A 16,981-nucleotide genomic window follows, 5' to 3' on the forward strand; every position below is an offset into this window, starting at 1 on the left:
TTTATGTTTTCAATTTTTGTTCACGTTTGGTTATTCGTTTTGGTTTTACGTTTTGGTTGTTCATCTTTTCTTCATCTTAATTGACTTTCTGTTATCATTCTTCATTTTTGTTGACTTTTTTTGTTGACCTTTGTTCAGTTTTCACCCTTTCTTTTTTATGATGTTATTATGTTGTTGAAATTTGTCATCCTTTTGTCTTTAACAGATTCTTTCTGCGTCTTCCATTTCGACTCAAACTGTTGATCTCAGCATAATATTCTCTTTCAGTCATATTTTCTATTTGAGATGCAAGAAATTAGCCTTTTGATATTTCACCACAATTCCAAGTGCTTCTTTTTGTACACTTCTTTTTTTTTTTATTTATTTTTTTTTTTTAAGTAAAACTTATTATGGTTCAAAGCGAGTGGCTCATCTGGTACTGTTTTGTCTTCCTCCTCCATCCTTCCATCTATTTTTATTCGTTCTTTCCATTCACTCGCTTTCGGCCGCCTTGATTGAAAAGCTCTGCATGCTTGGCACGCTCACGCGGCGGCACGTACGTACACATACGCTACATCGTGATGATAATGTGTGGAAAACGGTGACCTCTTGCATACCACATTCTTGCACACCCAGATGATTTATTGAATGTGTAGGAAAGCTCTTAACACGCTTTACACCTTTATAAAGTGTTTTGCCTGCCGCCAAAAAAAGTACGCGTGTGTCTCATCTTCATGAGATAAATGTGTGTGCAAAGCGATATGGCTTTAAACTTCTATCTCCATTTTTCGTCTCCACAAGAATATGATTTCTGATTTTAATGATTTCAATTACGGAGGCTGCAAAACAAAAATCTGTCCTAAGTAATGAAATACAATTGAACAATGATGTATTTGTCTCCTCAGGTTCATCCTGGTGTTTGGATGCCTCGTCCTGTCCGTGTTTTCCACCATTCCTGCTCACCAGGAGTTCTCCTCGCACTGCCTTCTCATTCTGGCACGTGACACACACACGCACACACACCCCCACACAGCAGTTTAGATGTCTGTCTGTGTTATTGAATTATATGTAATTAAAATGATGGTCTACTGACTTATCAAATTTCTCCTACTTGGTCTGAAAACGAGTGTGCATTTATAACGAATAACGCAGCTTTGTTCGTCTGCGTATTTATTTGTCTACGATTATTTCTATTTGTTTTACGACCAAGTACTTGCTTCCAGCTGTTTATTGCCACTTGCAGTTGAAGTTTACGCGAAAACTAAACATATAAAAATATTGAATTAAACCTTGCATATCATTGCTGTCCAGTGGAAATGTACTATTTTCAAATATGGTCAAAGTTTTTTTTCTTTCACAAATCAATACTAATGGTCCGTTCCCACTTATTCTGTAACGTTTAAGCTCCCCCCCCCCCATTCAAAGCAGTGAAAAGAGTTCAATCTATCTCTCCGATATTTTTCTTCCATCATATATCTGACTTGGCTCAATAACGGTTGAGAAACTTTATGGTATTGATGGACCTGCCAGGACACCTCTGTTTTCATGACATAACGCTGAGAAGTTATGTTAGTGTAAGTGTTTGTGTGTGTGTCTGTGTTCCTTTGTAGGAGTTTGTGATGATCGTTGTGTTTGGTCTGGAGTACATCATCCGAATATGGAGCGCCGGCTGCTGCTGTCGCTACCGAGGCTGGCAAGGACGCCTCCGATTTGCCCGGAAGCCATTTTGTATTATTGGTAAGATGCACTGTGTGCGTGTCTACCTGCGTGTAGACCATGAACCTCTTGTGTGCACCTCTAACACTTGTGTGTGTGCTTTATGAGTTAGTTTGTGTACCTTTATGCATTTGTGTGTACCACCGTTTCATTATTTAATGAATTTTGTTTTAACAGTTTACTTCTATATGCTTATGTTTCTGTGTGTGTACCTGCAATCTTCTGGTGTGGGTACATTCATGCACTTGTGCGTGTGTTTGTGTGTGTGCGTGCGTGTGTGCGTGGGGGTGTTTGTGCGTGCGTGTGCGTGCGTGTGGGTGTGTGAGAGACAGCATGTTTGTTTGTGTACCTTCTTCTGATCATGTGCTTTTGTATGCACACTACCTTTTTTTGCACTTGTGTGTATACCACTTTCTGTGCATCTCAGCTGAGTAGAACAGAACAGTCAAGCCATACACTCCCACCTTTCTGGAAGGCATTCATAATAGACAAAGACAAACACGTTGTGTTGACTCAACACCTCCAAAGGTGACACATTGTGTGCGGTTGACTCATGTGCATTGTGAAGCCGTTGACCTTTCCCCCCGTCCCCAGACATCATCGTGCTGATCGCCTCCGTCGCCGTGGTTTCCGCCGGCAGCCAGGGTAACATCTTCGCCGCCTCGGCCCTGCGCAGCCTCCGTTTCCTGCAGATCGTGCGCATGGTACGCATGGACCGGCGGGGAGGAACCTGGAAGCTGCTGGGGTCTGTCGTCTATGCACACAGTAAGGTACGAGCCGCGGCAGAAAAGCAAGAACTGGAGAACTTTGGCTCACTCCTGGTGTCATTTGAAGATTTCCAACTTATCTATAAGGCGTTTCTCAATATCAAGAACGCAGAGTATTAAAGTTGGACATTTGTCAGTGCTTTCTGTGAGTTCTCAGGCCTGTCTAGTCGGTCTGAGTCAGCCTGACTGAGTCAGTCACCGGCATCTTGAGCGGACTTACCGGCGGCACGCCCACATGCAGGTGCCCCACATATGACACGCAGCCGAATAAATTGAAATTAAAACAGTGTTGTATACCTTTCACTTGGTTTTATTTTATATATATATATATATATATATATATATATATATATATATATATATATATATATATATATAATTATTATTATTTTTTTTCTTCATTTTTTTATTTTTATTTATTTTTTAATTTAATTTTTTTTTTCATTTGGCTGCGCGTCTGCTTGCGCCTGCGTGTGAAAAGGAAATTATGTTCCCCAAGCTGATTGGCTGTCGCCGACATAGGACAGACCCTGCCCCACGTACGGACTAGGCCCACGTGGGTCGGCCTGAAATACTGACCGAAACTTCGTGACAAAATGACGATGCCCGCCTCTGCAGAGTACATTCTCATGAACCTGCCGAGTACAGTCTTACTAAGAAGTGTATTTCCTAAGAATGATTGTCTCTTTGTAATTGGAACATCTGTGGACTGAACATCCCCCTGGCTCTGACCTAGTTCAGTAAGATGATAAAAGGGGACTAAATACAGTGAGTCTTCTCCTCCGCTGTCATATTAACCATTCTGCAAGAAATGCATCTTGGGATATTTTTCCAGCCACGTCCTCACAAGTCACCAACCGATGTACCCTAGGTCTCTTCTCCTACCAGTTGTCAATCAAGCAATTACTTAGTATTTAGTATTTGTATTCAATAAAACCTTTAAGATGTCCATGGTCTGAAAATGTACTCATTTATCATTATTTATTTTTTTTCAGTCTTGATAATTTAATGAATTTAATTGGAGCGGTTTTAGTCGGCACTCTGGCAGCAGCAATTTTTGGCTGCTCTGAAAAGTCTTCAGATGTTCAATTAAAACACCGCTCCAATGATGCTTTGTAAAACGTAACCATGCACATCTGTGTTTGGGGTTTCCCATAAGCCGTTAGTTGCTGAGTAAGTATTTGGACTCCGTTGTGTGTGTGTGTGTGTTGGTTGTTAGGAGCTGGTGACGGCGTGGTACATCGGTTTCCTGGTGCTCATCTTCTCCTCCTTCCTTGTCTACCTGGTGGAGAAGGAGGAAAACAAGGACTTTGCCACCTATGCCGATGCTCTGTGGTGGGGCACGGTGCGAGAGAGCCACACACACGCGCACACACCTTCACAAATGCTTTTCAGATTCTTCATTATAACAGTCATTCAACTAAGTGTCAAAATCAGTGAAATGAGTTGTGCATGACATTTTCTTTTGCTGCCCAAGTTGATGCTGATTTTACACAAAGTTTATCAAGCCATTTTGTACAGAAGTGCGGTTTGTTGGCTAGCTGATTAGGTTGTTGAGTGGTTAATTTGTCGGTTGGTTAATGAAGTGACAATTAATTGAGCATGTAATGAGTGACAAGTAGGCAAATCCTCAACATCAAATTCCACCGAAAAGTCCCCACCAGTCAATAATGGATTAAACACACCTTGTGTCCTGTAAAATGTTTAATATTTTAGTCTCAGGACCTTTGAACGAACTACTTTAACTAACTTTAACTACTTTTGAACTTTCAGATCACACTGACGACCATTGGCTACGGTGACAAGACCCCGCAGACTTGGACTGGGAGGTTGTTGTCTGCCGGCTTCGCACTCCTCGGAATCTCATTCTTTGCCTTGCCTGCTGTGAGACACACACACGCACACGCCCACACCCCCCTACAAAGAAATTAGACATTGTGTGTTAGTTGAGGTCACTGTGTTTTTTTTTCCTTCAGGGCATCCTGGGTTCAGGTTTTGCCCTCAAGGTACAAGAGCAACATCGACAGAAGCACTTTGAAAAGAGACGGAATCCTGCAGCTAGCCTCATCCAGGTAACACACCCCTACACCCACACCCCCCCACACATACACTCACACACCCACATACATTGCACCCTCTTCTATTGCAGTACCGGAAGATCAGAAACAACCTTTTTGAGTATTCCCTACTGTGTGTTTAATGTCACACTCTTGCATGTTTTCATCTCTGCTCATCCAATCAGTGTAGTTCTGTGTGTGCGTGCGGGCGAATGTGCGTGTGTGAGTGTGCGTGTGTGCGTGTGTGTGTGTAGCTGGTAATTAATGGCGTGAGCCGTTACCATGGCGATCATGCCCCGGACAGATGTACCTCCAGGCTGCACTGATGCGTCACCTCTCACCATATGTTTCTTCTACTTCTTTTTCTTTTTCTACTTCTTCCCCTCCTTTTCCCCTCAAGTAACTTGACAGCATTTACCACAACAGGTGAAGCCAACCTTGGGAGCAGATTTAATTGTGTTGATCAAAATGTGGTGACGCAGCTCATCAACAAATTACATCTCCATTACACACCCACATCAAACATCTCATCTCAGCGCTGTGTTTTTGGCTGACGAGTATGAGGAAAAATTACCGCCACCATCGCTGGCCCCGTCCAGCAGTTGCTTTGAAAGGCGAGATGTTCAGTCCAATTGAGTGGCATTCGAATTATAAGACCCGACTGCCAGGTGATTTACGATAGTTTTTCCTCTCACCGTGTGAGCGTTCATGTGAGTGTTATCTTCATCGAGGCTTTCTGAGTAGGTCACAGGCAATAGTGTCACGTCACGGAGCAATCCAACAATTAAAGGCACAAAAAAAGTCCTTCTGTTCATCCATCCATCAGTTAGTCGATTGGTTGGTGACCTAGTTTGTTGGTTGGTTAGTCAGTCAGTCAGTTAGTTAGTCAGTTGGTTGGTAAGGTTCAGCTAATTCAGTGCTTCTCAATTATTTTCTGTCCCCCCGCACCCCTAGCAAGGAAGAAAACAATTTGCGACATCCCCCCCCCCTCACTACCCACTCTTTGCCGCAACTATAAATAACAGCATTTTTGTTGCAAAACAAACCTTCACAGTAGAGTTAATACTCGCTGTGCACAATGGGCAAGGAGAGCGCCACTGCCAACTAATGGCATGAATGTGCAATTACACTTTATTGTAGTACGGCGGGGAAAAAAAGCACAGGCGCCCCCACAGCCTCACACCGCACTCCCCCAGGGGGGCCCGCCCCACTATCTGAGAAGCACTGACTTAATTGGTTGGACCATCTCTTCGATGGTTGGTGAGTTACTTAGTTGGTCAGTTGGTTGGTTAGACAGGCAATTCAATATTTACATTGTAGTTATGTTGGTTATTGAATTAGTCAGTCTGTCGGGTGGTTAGTTGGTAGATTAGTTAGTTGGTGAATCCGTGGTTGTTTGGGCTGTTATTTTTAGTGGATTCGTTTGCAGGATAGTCGGTCAGTTGGTTGGTTAGGTATGCAGTTAGTAATTTTGTCCGTCTGTTGCGAGGTTGGTCAGTTAGGCTGAAAGTTAGTTAGTTGTTGGAAGTGTCAATGGGTTAGTTAGTTAGTTAGTTGGGCTGATAGTTAACTATTAAAAAATAGACGTGATATTTTAACATAAGCAATCGCCCGTAATAGGACCTCCAGACTGGCTGCCAGCCTGCCTTCTGTGATGCACTCAGGAAGCCATTTAGATGTCACATGAGCACATCATTCACATTGGCTGTGTTTGGAATCATTCCCTCTGCACCACAGTAGTCCATTTAGTGTCCTGCAATACGTCTTGAATAGGAGTAAAGAACCGACGGTCACCAGAAAAGCAATGTATCACGTGGCGCAATTCATGACTTGAGGCGCAAATATACAGCGGTAATTTGACTATTTCATTTCTTCCCATTGTTGTACCTCAAATGATTTGTACCTTAAAATATAATTTACCATTATGGTGACTGGAAAATGCCTTTAATCTGTTCCAGTCGCACAGAAAACACCAATTAAATGATTTTTTTTTTTATGAAGAATAATAGCACTCTACAGTGTCGTACTTCACAAAAAGATAAGATAATTAATGAATAGATCAAATTAACAGTTAAATGAAACAGTTCATTTCAAGAGTCCTCTCTCTGGTATGTGCTCCTTTGCCACCATAGGGGCTGCTTAATAGCATATTTGATAAAGAAAGATTAAGTAAGATTTAGTAGTATAAATTGTTTTCCACGGAGGATAAAGAATACATGCCTATGTGTATTGTTTGTAAATTATTTAATGGAAGAGGAATGCCGAATCATTTATGGAGTTTGCATTGTGCATTAGCATTACGCAAATGGACTTTCTTCAAAGTAAAGTTATTGTGATTTGGTTAAACACGTGTGTAATATTTTGTATCGTGATTAACCAGTGTGGAACAAGTGAATGATTCTTAATGCAGCCATTCCCTTTTGCCTCACCACCTCTGTACCATTGCTTCCCGTATGTCGTACGTTTGTGTAAATGTGTATACATGTCAACCCCCAATCACCCCCCCCCTCCCCAACCACCACCAGGCAGCTTGGCGTCTGTACTCGACGGACGGTGCCCGTCCCTATCTCCACGCCACCTGGCACCACTACCAAAGCGCCCTCCCTCCCCTCAGGCATGTATCCCTTCACCCTCCACCACCACCTCAACCGCCTCCTTCCGACAACCACACACACACACACACACACACACACTGCATCAACAGTATCCCCCTCCTAAAAAAAAAACCCTAATAAGCTTTTTCTCTTTGTTCCTCTTCACTACTCCTCCATGACCCTTGTTTACATTTGACCTGTCAATCATAACTCATCCCCTCCTCTGCACGTAGTGTGTCTGGCGTAGTTATGCTGCAGATGAGAACTCGGTTTCCGTTGCAACCTGGAAGCCTCATTTGAAGGCATTGCATACCTGCAGCCCTGCCAAGTAGGTGGACCCCCCCCCCCCCTCCAAACCCGAACCCTCAACACGCTCCTCGCTTGTGGACTTAAACATGGCCTCCAATTCTTCCTCTTTCTCCTTCATTGTCTTTGTGGCACATGTCAATCTGTTCACTCTTTGCACTCTGGCATGTGCCCGTAAACCAGCCGCAATATTAGGTACACCCCAAACATACCTATTTTGCCAAAGTAAGGAAATGTGAGTAAAAATGAATAATCATCAGATTAAATGAAGTAAACTCATTAACTGCAAGCCTAGGTAAAATGAACATACTTTTTGGCGTCTATAGCCGTCAATGGCAGTGAGTGAGTTAGGAGTAACGGACTTAGTTACTTCTGGGGTTTACTGCACTTAACAAGTATTAAATAGTCTCCGCCCTTTAATAAATTAAGCGTGGCATACTTCATGTCAGCTTTCTTTACTTTAGGTTGTCATCTTAGCCAGCAAATGTTCCACATTCAGCTCCCGACACCTCACGTTAGTGTCGTCGATTGCATGGCTGTAGTTCGCATGTGTTCACCCGTTTGGCTTCCCGAGCGCGTCTCTCGCTTACGTGAATGTTCTCCTTTATTAATCCACTGGAATACTGACCTCTCTCCTCCTTTGTGTTCCTCCTTCTCATCTTCGTCGTCGCACTAACCTTTGAAGGAAAGAGCACGGCGAAACCGCATACAGGTTTGTACCACACACACACACGCACACTATATACGGTTCTCAAGTCAATTGATTTTTTTTTTGTGGGTGTATTGCTGTCGAACAGGGAGCGCATGAGTGCATGTGAAGGATAAGGTCGTATTGAACAGCTGGAGGCGTAAATAGTACTATGTGCAGATGTGCAATTGAACAAAAGTCAGCAGCTTTGTATGTGGCAGTTGGACATGAGTCATGAATATGAAAGTAAATGTAATCAAAAAGCAGTAAAATACAATATGTTTCTTTTCCATTTAGGATGGCGGTGAATGTACTGCAACCCTTGAAATAAATCCAGTTCAAATGGGAAGAAAGTTGCTTTCCGACAGATAGTTTAATAAGCCTGATTAAGTTTTTACGCGCTGGCAACATTTTGGCAACCTCCTGCCGAGCCGTCTGCTTCTGAACGCATTTAAATTTTTATTTTATTTTATTTTTTTTTTTTTACAGTCAGTTAAGTGACACAAGCAAAAGTGCTTGTCATCCTCAAACCAAACATTTAATTTGGGCTGCCCACATCTGCATCTAGCATTGCGAGCTCTCATAAATCGCTGGCTTTAATTAGGCTTTTCCTTTTAGGAGTGCAAAGCCCAATTTGCACTTGTGGTGCAGTTTTCTTTTTTTTTTTTAACTACTTTGCTGTTTCAGCTGACGTTAAACACGTCTTTATTCGAGTTATTCCAAAAGGCAACTGAATCGCCTTTTTTTGCCCCGAACCATTTTTTCATTTAGTGCTAGCCAGCGTTTCGACCACAGTGTTGTTTCCGCCATCATCATCCGGGAGTCTGCTATTTGACTTTTACTGTCTTCGATTTGTTTCGTGTCATATGTTGCCTGTGAACTTAAAAGGCATTCAACAATGAACATCCGTCTGAAATTGCTACCAAATTGGCGAATTTGAATTATTAGGCTTCTTCTTCGAATTGTTTTTATTTTTATTTTTTTTCAATAAATCTATTTTTGCCTGTAAATGCATCCTGGTGAAAATGTTGAGGGGACCCCAATGTGGACCAAGTGCTACATTCGCAAAGAATGTAGCAAGTGGGCGGTTGTTGTTTCCCCCGCAGAGGCCGCTGTATAATTAATTACCTGGTAGCTTGTCACTGGGGGCTACATTTATTAAAACAGAGTCCCGCATTGTGTGTTGAAGGGGAAATGATTTCCCTCAAGGCCACCGTAAAGCCAGCATGGAGAATCATGGCGACAACACTAGAGGTTGACACTTAACACCTTTGTTCCTTTCCTGTGTTTGAACCATTATTGTTCATGTGCGTGCACGTGCGCGTGCACGTGCGTGTGTGGGTTTGGCTGAGTTATTTCTACTTCCACCTCGATCTCTTTTAACGTCCTCTTCCTCTTCCCATGCGCTCTAGTGAGAGTCACATGAGGTTCTTCCGAAGGTATACTAGGAAAAACAGGAGGTACTTCTCCGCATCCTGGCTGCCCTCTCCCTAAACTAATCTCAGCGAAGCGCACCACAGACTGCGGGAATGACTGTCTAATAGCATGGACTACAGACCTAATTTTTGTTTTCAACAAATTCCGCACAATTCGTAGTTTATTGGTGAATTTGTGGAGCAAATTTGGACCGAGCTTCTGTGACTTGGTGGGGTGATGATGCATTGTTTAAATAATATATTAGACAAGTTCCTGTAATTATTAATAAACAAGCGTGTAGAATCTCTTGAACCTGAATATTTTGAATGCTAAAATATCATTATTTTTGCCATTCAATGACGAATTAAAAAAAATGATCTTGAAAAATTAATTGATTCTTTCATGGTTAACAATCAGAATTATTTACTTGCATTCCTGGATAGAAAATGATTTTTAGTGGTCGATTGGTTTTTCAAATTTAGTGATTCTTATTCATAGACGCAGTGACAGTTTTTAATTTGCTGCTATGCCAATCCTATCACTTCATCTGCAGGAGAAAGTTTGAAGTTTTAGGTAACAATTTGTATTGCATGTATTTGTTCAGGATATTTTTGTTTTTCCTTTTTTTCTGTCATTTATATTTTTTTCCAAAAATATTTCAATCTTTCTCTCTGAAAAATGTTTGAATTTTCTTTTAACTTCAAAAATGTATTCATCTCTTTTCTGATTGAATTTCCTCATTCCTGTTCAAAATGGCCAAAGAGTTTTTTTTTTTTTTTTTTTTTTTTTTATAACAGGCAGTCAAAAACATTTTAGTCCTGTATACCTTTGTAATTGAATCACCAGAACCTGAGGTTCGTTGTCAAGGTTGTCTGCCCGCACTTGCTTTATAAAAGCAAAGTAACGGTAGTTTGCGCCACCCTTGTTGCTATTGTGACAAAAGGGAAGCGGTAGTTTTCCAACCCCTCTGATATACAATATCAAACAAAGTGTTTTATCTTGTAAAAATAATAAAAAATAAAAAAGGGAATAGGATAAGAAATTATTTGCATTTGTCCTCTTTGCCCTTGGTCCTGCTCCATTGCATGCTGGCCCTTTTTGATTCAATTGCATTTAGCATTGTGCATCATGTGCATTTTCCAAGTCCTTTGAAATTCTTTGCTGTAGGTCTTCTGTGTTTTGTGTGACACTTGAACTAGAAGGTCTCATGGAATGTAAGGCTGGATTGCTTTTGCTAAGGTTTACGGGTAAGGTTTGTGTCTTGTGGCGCTCCCTGCAATGCTGTGAAACTTCAGCCTCTCAAGTCCGTTTCCCTTACTAGTATGATATTTGGTCAGCATGTCGGTTACGAGTAAATACATAAAAAAAGTTATTTGTTTGGGTGTTGTTATCCATTTCACTACATCTTTCGAGGCAAACATCACCTGATGGAAGATCAAAATGTCTTGTATGCGACACAGGTCCCGCAGAGTTTTAACAACTCTGTAATTTAGTGTCTTTTGTGAGTTGCAAATAGATAAGGGAGGAGATTGTGTGATGTCAGTTTGTTGTCGGCCTGGTGGCCAAGATGGCTTCGTCTCTTTGCTTTTGGGCATGTCAGTTGGATGACATTTAATCTGAAGGACACTCTTGGAGCACTTCATAACGTTGACCGTTTTTTTTCTCTCCACCTTAAATCCCCCTCATTCCATCTTCAACCTCCACCCACGCAGTCAAAAGTTGAGCTTCAAGGAGCGAGTCCGCATGGCGAGCCCGCGGGGGCAGAGCGTGAAGAGCCGCCAGGCGTCTATTAACGACCGTCAGCGCTGTTCCCCCGGCAACGAGGTGGCAAGCGGCGGTGGCGAGCTGATGGGCCAAAGCCCCGCCAAGGTGCAAAAGAGCTGGAGCTTCAACGACCGCACGCGGTTCAGACCCTCGCTCAGGCTCAAGAGCCAAACGCGCAACGCAGCTTCAGACGGTGAGCATCTACTCATTAAGGGTTGCGAGCTTCCCTCATTGGTTGCCACCACACAACGCTACAAGTACAACTACAAGCTCATGCACACTTGCGCTTGTGTGGCCTCACAATACCAGAAATGCAGGAGTGTGTGATTTGCTGTGCTGACTGTGTGTGTGTGTGTGTGTTTAAAATTATAAATCCAGGGCTATTTAACTCATTCACTGCCATTGACGGCTAAAGACGTCAAAAATCGTTTTCTTTTTTTTTTTTTTTTAATTGGCTGCCAGTGAATGAGTTAATAAAATCCTCAAACAGCTTTTCTTGATCAGACTTTGATCTGGTACCTTTGTCTTCCAGTGGACGCTGGCATGACCACGGAAGATTCCCAGGACGAGCGAGGCTGCCACTGTGACATCACAGCCGAGGACCTGTCCGCTCCCCTCAAGGCGGTAATCAGAGCAGTCAGGTAAGACCCGCAAGACCCCCCCCCTACGTGGAAATGTTATATATAGTTTGAAAAATAGCCAACTAACACCATTCCATTGCCTTTTTTGTTTTTTAATTCTTTCCACCTCTTGCCATAAGGTTTTTTTTCACTTACTTTCTGGGATATACTGCAGCTCACCTGCCACTCTAATGAGTTTTAGCGGTATTAAAAAGGATGTGTCCAATTAAACTTTTCATTGTTGATTTGATCAATAAGTGTATCCCAATATTTTTGGCCCATGCAAAAATCAGATAAAAAATATTTCCAGAACTGGAAGTCTGACTATTGAGGCACCACCACCACCTGCCCCCACCATGGGGCCTCCTCCCCCTCCTCCTCCTCCTGCAAACTTTCCCAGGGTGTCGGGTTGAGGGTCCGAGGTAGCTTCTCCCCGGTGGGTACTGTTATAACAGAGGCTCATCTGTCACCTCTCAGCAGGAAAAGCGGGCAACTGCGAAGCCCACCAGGAATGGGGCGGGGGGGGTCAACCAAGCAAATGCGCAGATCGGCTTACCCACATCAATATTATTCGATTGGTAAACACGTCACACACTCGAGTAACAGGGTTCTTTGGTTTCCCCGGGTGAAGTTGATTTTCACACAGTGTTTGCTTTGTTAAGCTCAAGAAGGAACAGTGAACCTCGGGTTTGGTATGAAACTGCTTCCATCTGCTGTTTTTTTGTAGTTGTTACAACTGCAGTCTTTGTGTAATGGACGGCCACTTCGGGTTTATGTGTTGTGGTCCTGTGCCAAAAAGTTGTCTTCTCTACAGTATAGACTACCGTTAACATTTTAGCAACTGTCATACAAGTGTAAAAAGAAGTTCACCACATTAGAACCAACTAAATTAAACTAAAACTACTCACTCTTTGATAGACATTAATTGAAATGGAAAATATTTTTTTATTATTATTGTGACAAAAACAATAAAAACATTTGGTGATGTTTTATAGTTGCGAGCCTGTCCCAGCTATCTTCGGGCAGTAGGCGGGGGACACCCTGAATTGGTTGCCAACCAATCGCAGGGCACACAGAGACAAACAACCATTCTCGCTCAGAGTGTTCAATCAACCTGCCATGCATGTTTTTTGGAATGTGGGAGGAAACTGGAGCACCTGGAAGAAACCCACGCAGGCACGGGGAGAACATGCAAACTCCACACGGGAAGGCCGGAGCCGGAATCGAACGACGACCTCCATATTGTGAGGCCATCGTGCTAACCAGTCGGGTCACCGTGCCGCCCGATATTGATTCAATTATTTGTTATTTGTTGAACAAAAAAAAAAAAGTCATTCATGTGCCACTTGCAGCGACGGGTCATAATAAATATAGCAATTTAAGTCACTCTACTAAAGGGGCAGACTACATTACCCTAAATACGATACAGATATTAATGGTAATACCTTATAGATAAATTGCTTAAAAAAAAAAATCGATAACCCTTGACAGAGTAGTATCGTAGAAGGAAGTGGAGATGGAAGATCTGCTCAAAGTCGACTTCACGTAAAGCAGGGGTCTTCAATCGTGCTCTTCGAGGGGAAGTGTCCTGCCTTTTTTTCCCATCTCATCCTGCTGCAACACACCTGATTCAAATGATCAGGATGATTAGGATCGTTATCTAGCTTCTGCAGGCCTTGCTGATTATCTGATCATTTGAATCAGGTGTGTTGCAGCAGGGAGAGATGGAAAACAGGCAGGACCCCGACCCTCAAGGAACAGGATTGAGGACCCCTGATGTAAAGCATCACCCCATAAATATTAACCGCTGTAAGAGTTTCTGGCTTTTCCTTCACTTTCCCAGCGGCTGGCTACATGTAACACTGCATTTGTCGATTTAATGTGCGTGGGTGTGTGTGTGTGGGTCAGGATCATGAGTTTCCACGTGGCCAAGAAGAAGTTCAAAGAGACACTACGTCCATACGACGTGAAAGATGTGATTGAACAATACTCCGCGGGACACCTGGACATGCTGTGTCGCATCAAGAGCCTCCAGACCAGGTTGGAAAATCAACCCTCCCCCATCCCCACCTCGCCGCTTTCATTTTGCCTCTTTCTCACGCCTCATGTGGATATGGGCTTTTTCCTTCTACAGAGGATATAAAAAGTTTACACACCCTTGTGTATAGGTCATGTTTTTGTGATAATGACGGGACCAAGAGAATCATTAAAAAAAATTCCTCGAGTGAGAGCTGTACCCTATAACACTCATTTGGTAAAAAAAAAAAAAAGTACGTAACTCATGTTACTTTTTAAAAATCTTTCATTTGTTCAATTGACTTGCACAGGTTATTAGTGACGAAAAAGTTTTGAAATTTTCATTTTTTTTATATTGCTAAAACCTCACAGTTGAACAGTGGTGAGCAATCTTTTTATATCCACTCTTTGCGGCATCTCTTTTGTCTCCCTCAGACTAGATACAGTTGTAGGTCCTGCTCCGAGGCCACTCAGCAGGCACGCCAAGACCTTTTCCTCACCGACCCTGCATTTGTATTACAGTCAGGCCCGGAGGAAGTCATCTGCACCGGGGTTAGACCCGTTGAGTTGATCCGATGCTCCCCCAACTAACACAACACTAATGTTGACAAATGATTATGTCAGTTGTATTAAGCAAAATGCACACTTTTAAGCAGAGAGCAGAGGTGAGATTTTGGCCAATTTTAATGCCCATAGACAGATAAGATGTTAAATGCTGTCAGTGTCTTGTGTGACAGATAGGGCAGGAGAAGTCATTGTCTGGTGTTAAACGTAACACACCCATTACGACAAATTGGCAGGTTGGTGCCTTTCACTAGTGATGGGGAAATGAAGCTTCAAATTTGCTTCATGAACCAGTTTTTGTATTTTAGAGTCCTCTAGATGGCACTGTTGGTTTAAGTAAAGGGTTGAAAATATGGCAAGTTTCAGCCCATTGTTGAACAGAGAGTGCCATCTACAGGAGTCCAAAAATACTACATCTGGTTCATAAAGCAGATTTGAAGCTTCATTTACCCATCACTACCTTTCACATCCAACAGTGGCCAATTTTGACTGAGTGGGCTTGCAATAGCAACTTTTGATTCTACTCCCAAAGCCAAAAATTGTCTTTGTTCCGCTATGCTGTGCTTTTGACTCACAGGCCATAACATTAGGTATGCCTGCACAATCTCATGAGTTTGTTGAACAAACTCTGGTATAGGGTAACTGCACTAACATAAATTGGTATCTGTTTTCTTTGTTTGTATGGAATGACCAGTTGTTGCTATTGTAGAGCTTTGTAGATGGTATATCATAATTCTAAAAATAATAGTTCGTAAAAGTCATTGTTTTTGAAAGGCAGGTGTGTGACGCTGGTGTTTCTGCTGTCTCCAGACAGGCCAACTTGAGTAGTCGACTGAGGAACATGTCCTCTCCCGCCCTGCATTACAATTATGCCAACAGGAAGAAGAGCTCGGCCTCAGGGTTGCCTTTCTTTGTTACTTTAATCATCGTTTGTATTTTTAATTCTTTAGCCTTCTCAAGTCTGTCTTTTTTGCTGTAATGCGAGTGCAATTCATAGATTAACCGCCTTACTGGATGGATGCAGTTTGCATGTTGGGGAAATAGCAGAGATGGATGGCAATGGTGTGTTTGAAAGTGTGGAAATGTATATCGAAGGTTAGAACACTTTGGGATCATGACACATGCCGTCGGTCAAACCGACCCAAGTGCATTATTGCTGTTCCTGAGAAAAACAAATATAATAGCGGGAAAAATATATTAAAAATGAAAAGAAGTGTCATACTTGCAAAAGAAAGTTTTTATTTTAATGTATTTTTTTCCAGATTTTCTATACATTTTTAAAATTAGTCTTTTTAACACTCAACATAGCATTATGGTTTGCAATTATAAATAGAGTTAAAGCAAAAAAAAACCCCAGTCCTTTAGTGTTGTTTTTAAATAAAAATCTGTTTTTCAAAACTTTAACCTACAAGGGTTAAATTTGTGGTTAGTGTTATTGCACTATGCATATAATACAATTTCATTTTTTTTTTTAACTTTAAAAGGGTCCATTTTGACACCCAAGATGACAGGATGGCATTTTGTTTGTTGACGTTTATGATAAATAAATGTATGGGTATTAGTAATCATTATTACGTGTCTGAACCGCAACATAACAAAAAAAAAAAAAAAAACAGTCCTTGGAGGTTTTTGGAATATTTTTTGTGTATTTGTAAACTTTATAACAGGTCAGTTTGACCCACAACATACTTGACCAGGAGAATTAAATGCAAAGTATTTGATGTCAAATTGTTCAAGTTGTATGGTGTGAATGCATTCCACTTATTTTTCTTGGGACTTGTGCTTTTGGTCAGTGAGTTGTGGAAATGCACGTTCATAGGTGAAGAGATGTGTAAAGTATGTTGTTTCAAGACAATATAACCAGCACATTTCCGTGTTTTGGTGAATGTTCCTGTAACCGCAGTAGTGCAATCAAGTTTGCCGTACCGCTGCCCCCCCCCCCGCCTTGTTTTATACTCACCGTAGCATCCAAGTTTGCTCTTTAACCTGAAAGAAAGTACAATGTTGCCTCGACTTTGAGCCACTATTTTTCATTTTGCTCACACCAATGTTTGTGTGTGTTCATATTTGTGTGTGTCAGGGTGGATCAAATCCTGGGAAAAGGCCAAATTGCCGTGGATAAGAAGATAAGGGACAAACTGAACCCGGACTTAGACGCTCACGATGGCGTCAGCATGTTGGGCCGTGTATGTAAAGTGGAGCGGCAGGTGAGGAGGGAACAACTTTTTTTTTAAAAATCACACATGCAATAAAACATTTGCAATTTGTTGGTAGTGTGATGCTTTCTTTGTTAGTTGGTTAGCCAGTCATCTTTTTTGCGCTGTTAATATTTTTATTTTTATTTTATTTATTTATTTTTACAGTTGTTAGATTATTCAAACAAACAACAACAAAAACGATATACAAGCCGCACCAATGAGTTGTTTACTGCATGAACAGAACAGTTTTGTACTGTGAATGCAGATAAAGGTACATATACAGATTGTTAAAACAG

At 41.8% G+C, this 16,981-nt stretch overlaps 1 protein-coding gene across 2 annotated transcripts in view; it reads left to right on the plus strand.

Annotated features, from left to right (window-relative positions):
• kcnq5a (potassium voltage-gated channel, KQT-like subfamily, member 5a) overlaps positions 1–16,981 on the plus strand; it is a 50,627-nt gene that overhangs the window by 32,458 nt on the left and 1,188 nt on the right. Inside the window, exons 2-16 of one of the 2 annotated variants that reach the window (XM_088304943.1) lie at positions 885–975; positions 1,590–1,716; positions 2,290–2,465; positions 3,682–3,807; positions 4,236–4,346; positions 4,439–4,534; positions 7,347–7,441; positions 8,105–8,131; positions 9,520–9,567; positions 11,236–11,480; positions 11,820–11,928; positions 13,816–13,947; positions 14,359–14,475; positions 15,298–15,387; positions 16,568–16,694. In XM_088304943.1, coding sequence (XP_088161069.1) covers positions 885–975; positions 1,590–1,716; positions 2,290–2,465; positions 3,682–3,807; positions 4,236–4,346; positions 4,439–4,534; positions 7,347–7,441; positions 8,105–8,131; positions 9,520–9,567; positions 11,236–11,480; positions 11,820–11,928; positions 13,816–13,947; positions 14,359–14,475; positions 15,298–15,387; positions 16,568–16,694 — 1,717 coding nt within the window. The remainder of the gene's footprint in view (positions 1–884; positions 976–1,589; positions 1,717–2,289; positions 2,466–3,681; positions 3,808–4,235; positions 4,347–4,438; positions 4,535–7,346; positions 7,442–8,104; positions 8,132–9,519; positions 9,568–11,235; positions 11,481–11,819; positions 11,929–13,815; positions 13,948–14,358; positions 14,476–15,297; positions 15,388–16,567; positions 16,695–16,981) is intronic. The other variant, XM_088304941.1, reaches the window with a different exon arrangement.

The sequence above is a fragment of the Idiotropiscis lumnitzeri genome, chromosome 9 (genome assembly GCF_059441095.1).
Source record: "Idiotropiscis lumnitzeri isolate Australia: NSW breed Sydney's pygmy pipehorse chromosome 9, RoL_Ilum_1.0, whole genome shotgun sequence".
NCBI lineage: Eukaryota > Metazoa > Chordata > Actinopteri > Syngnathiformes > Syngnathidae > Idiotropiscis > Idiotropiscis lumnitzeri.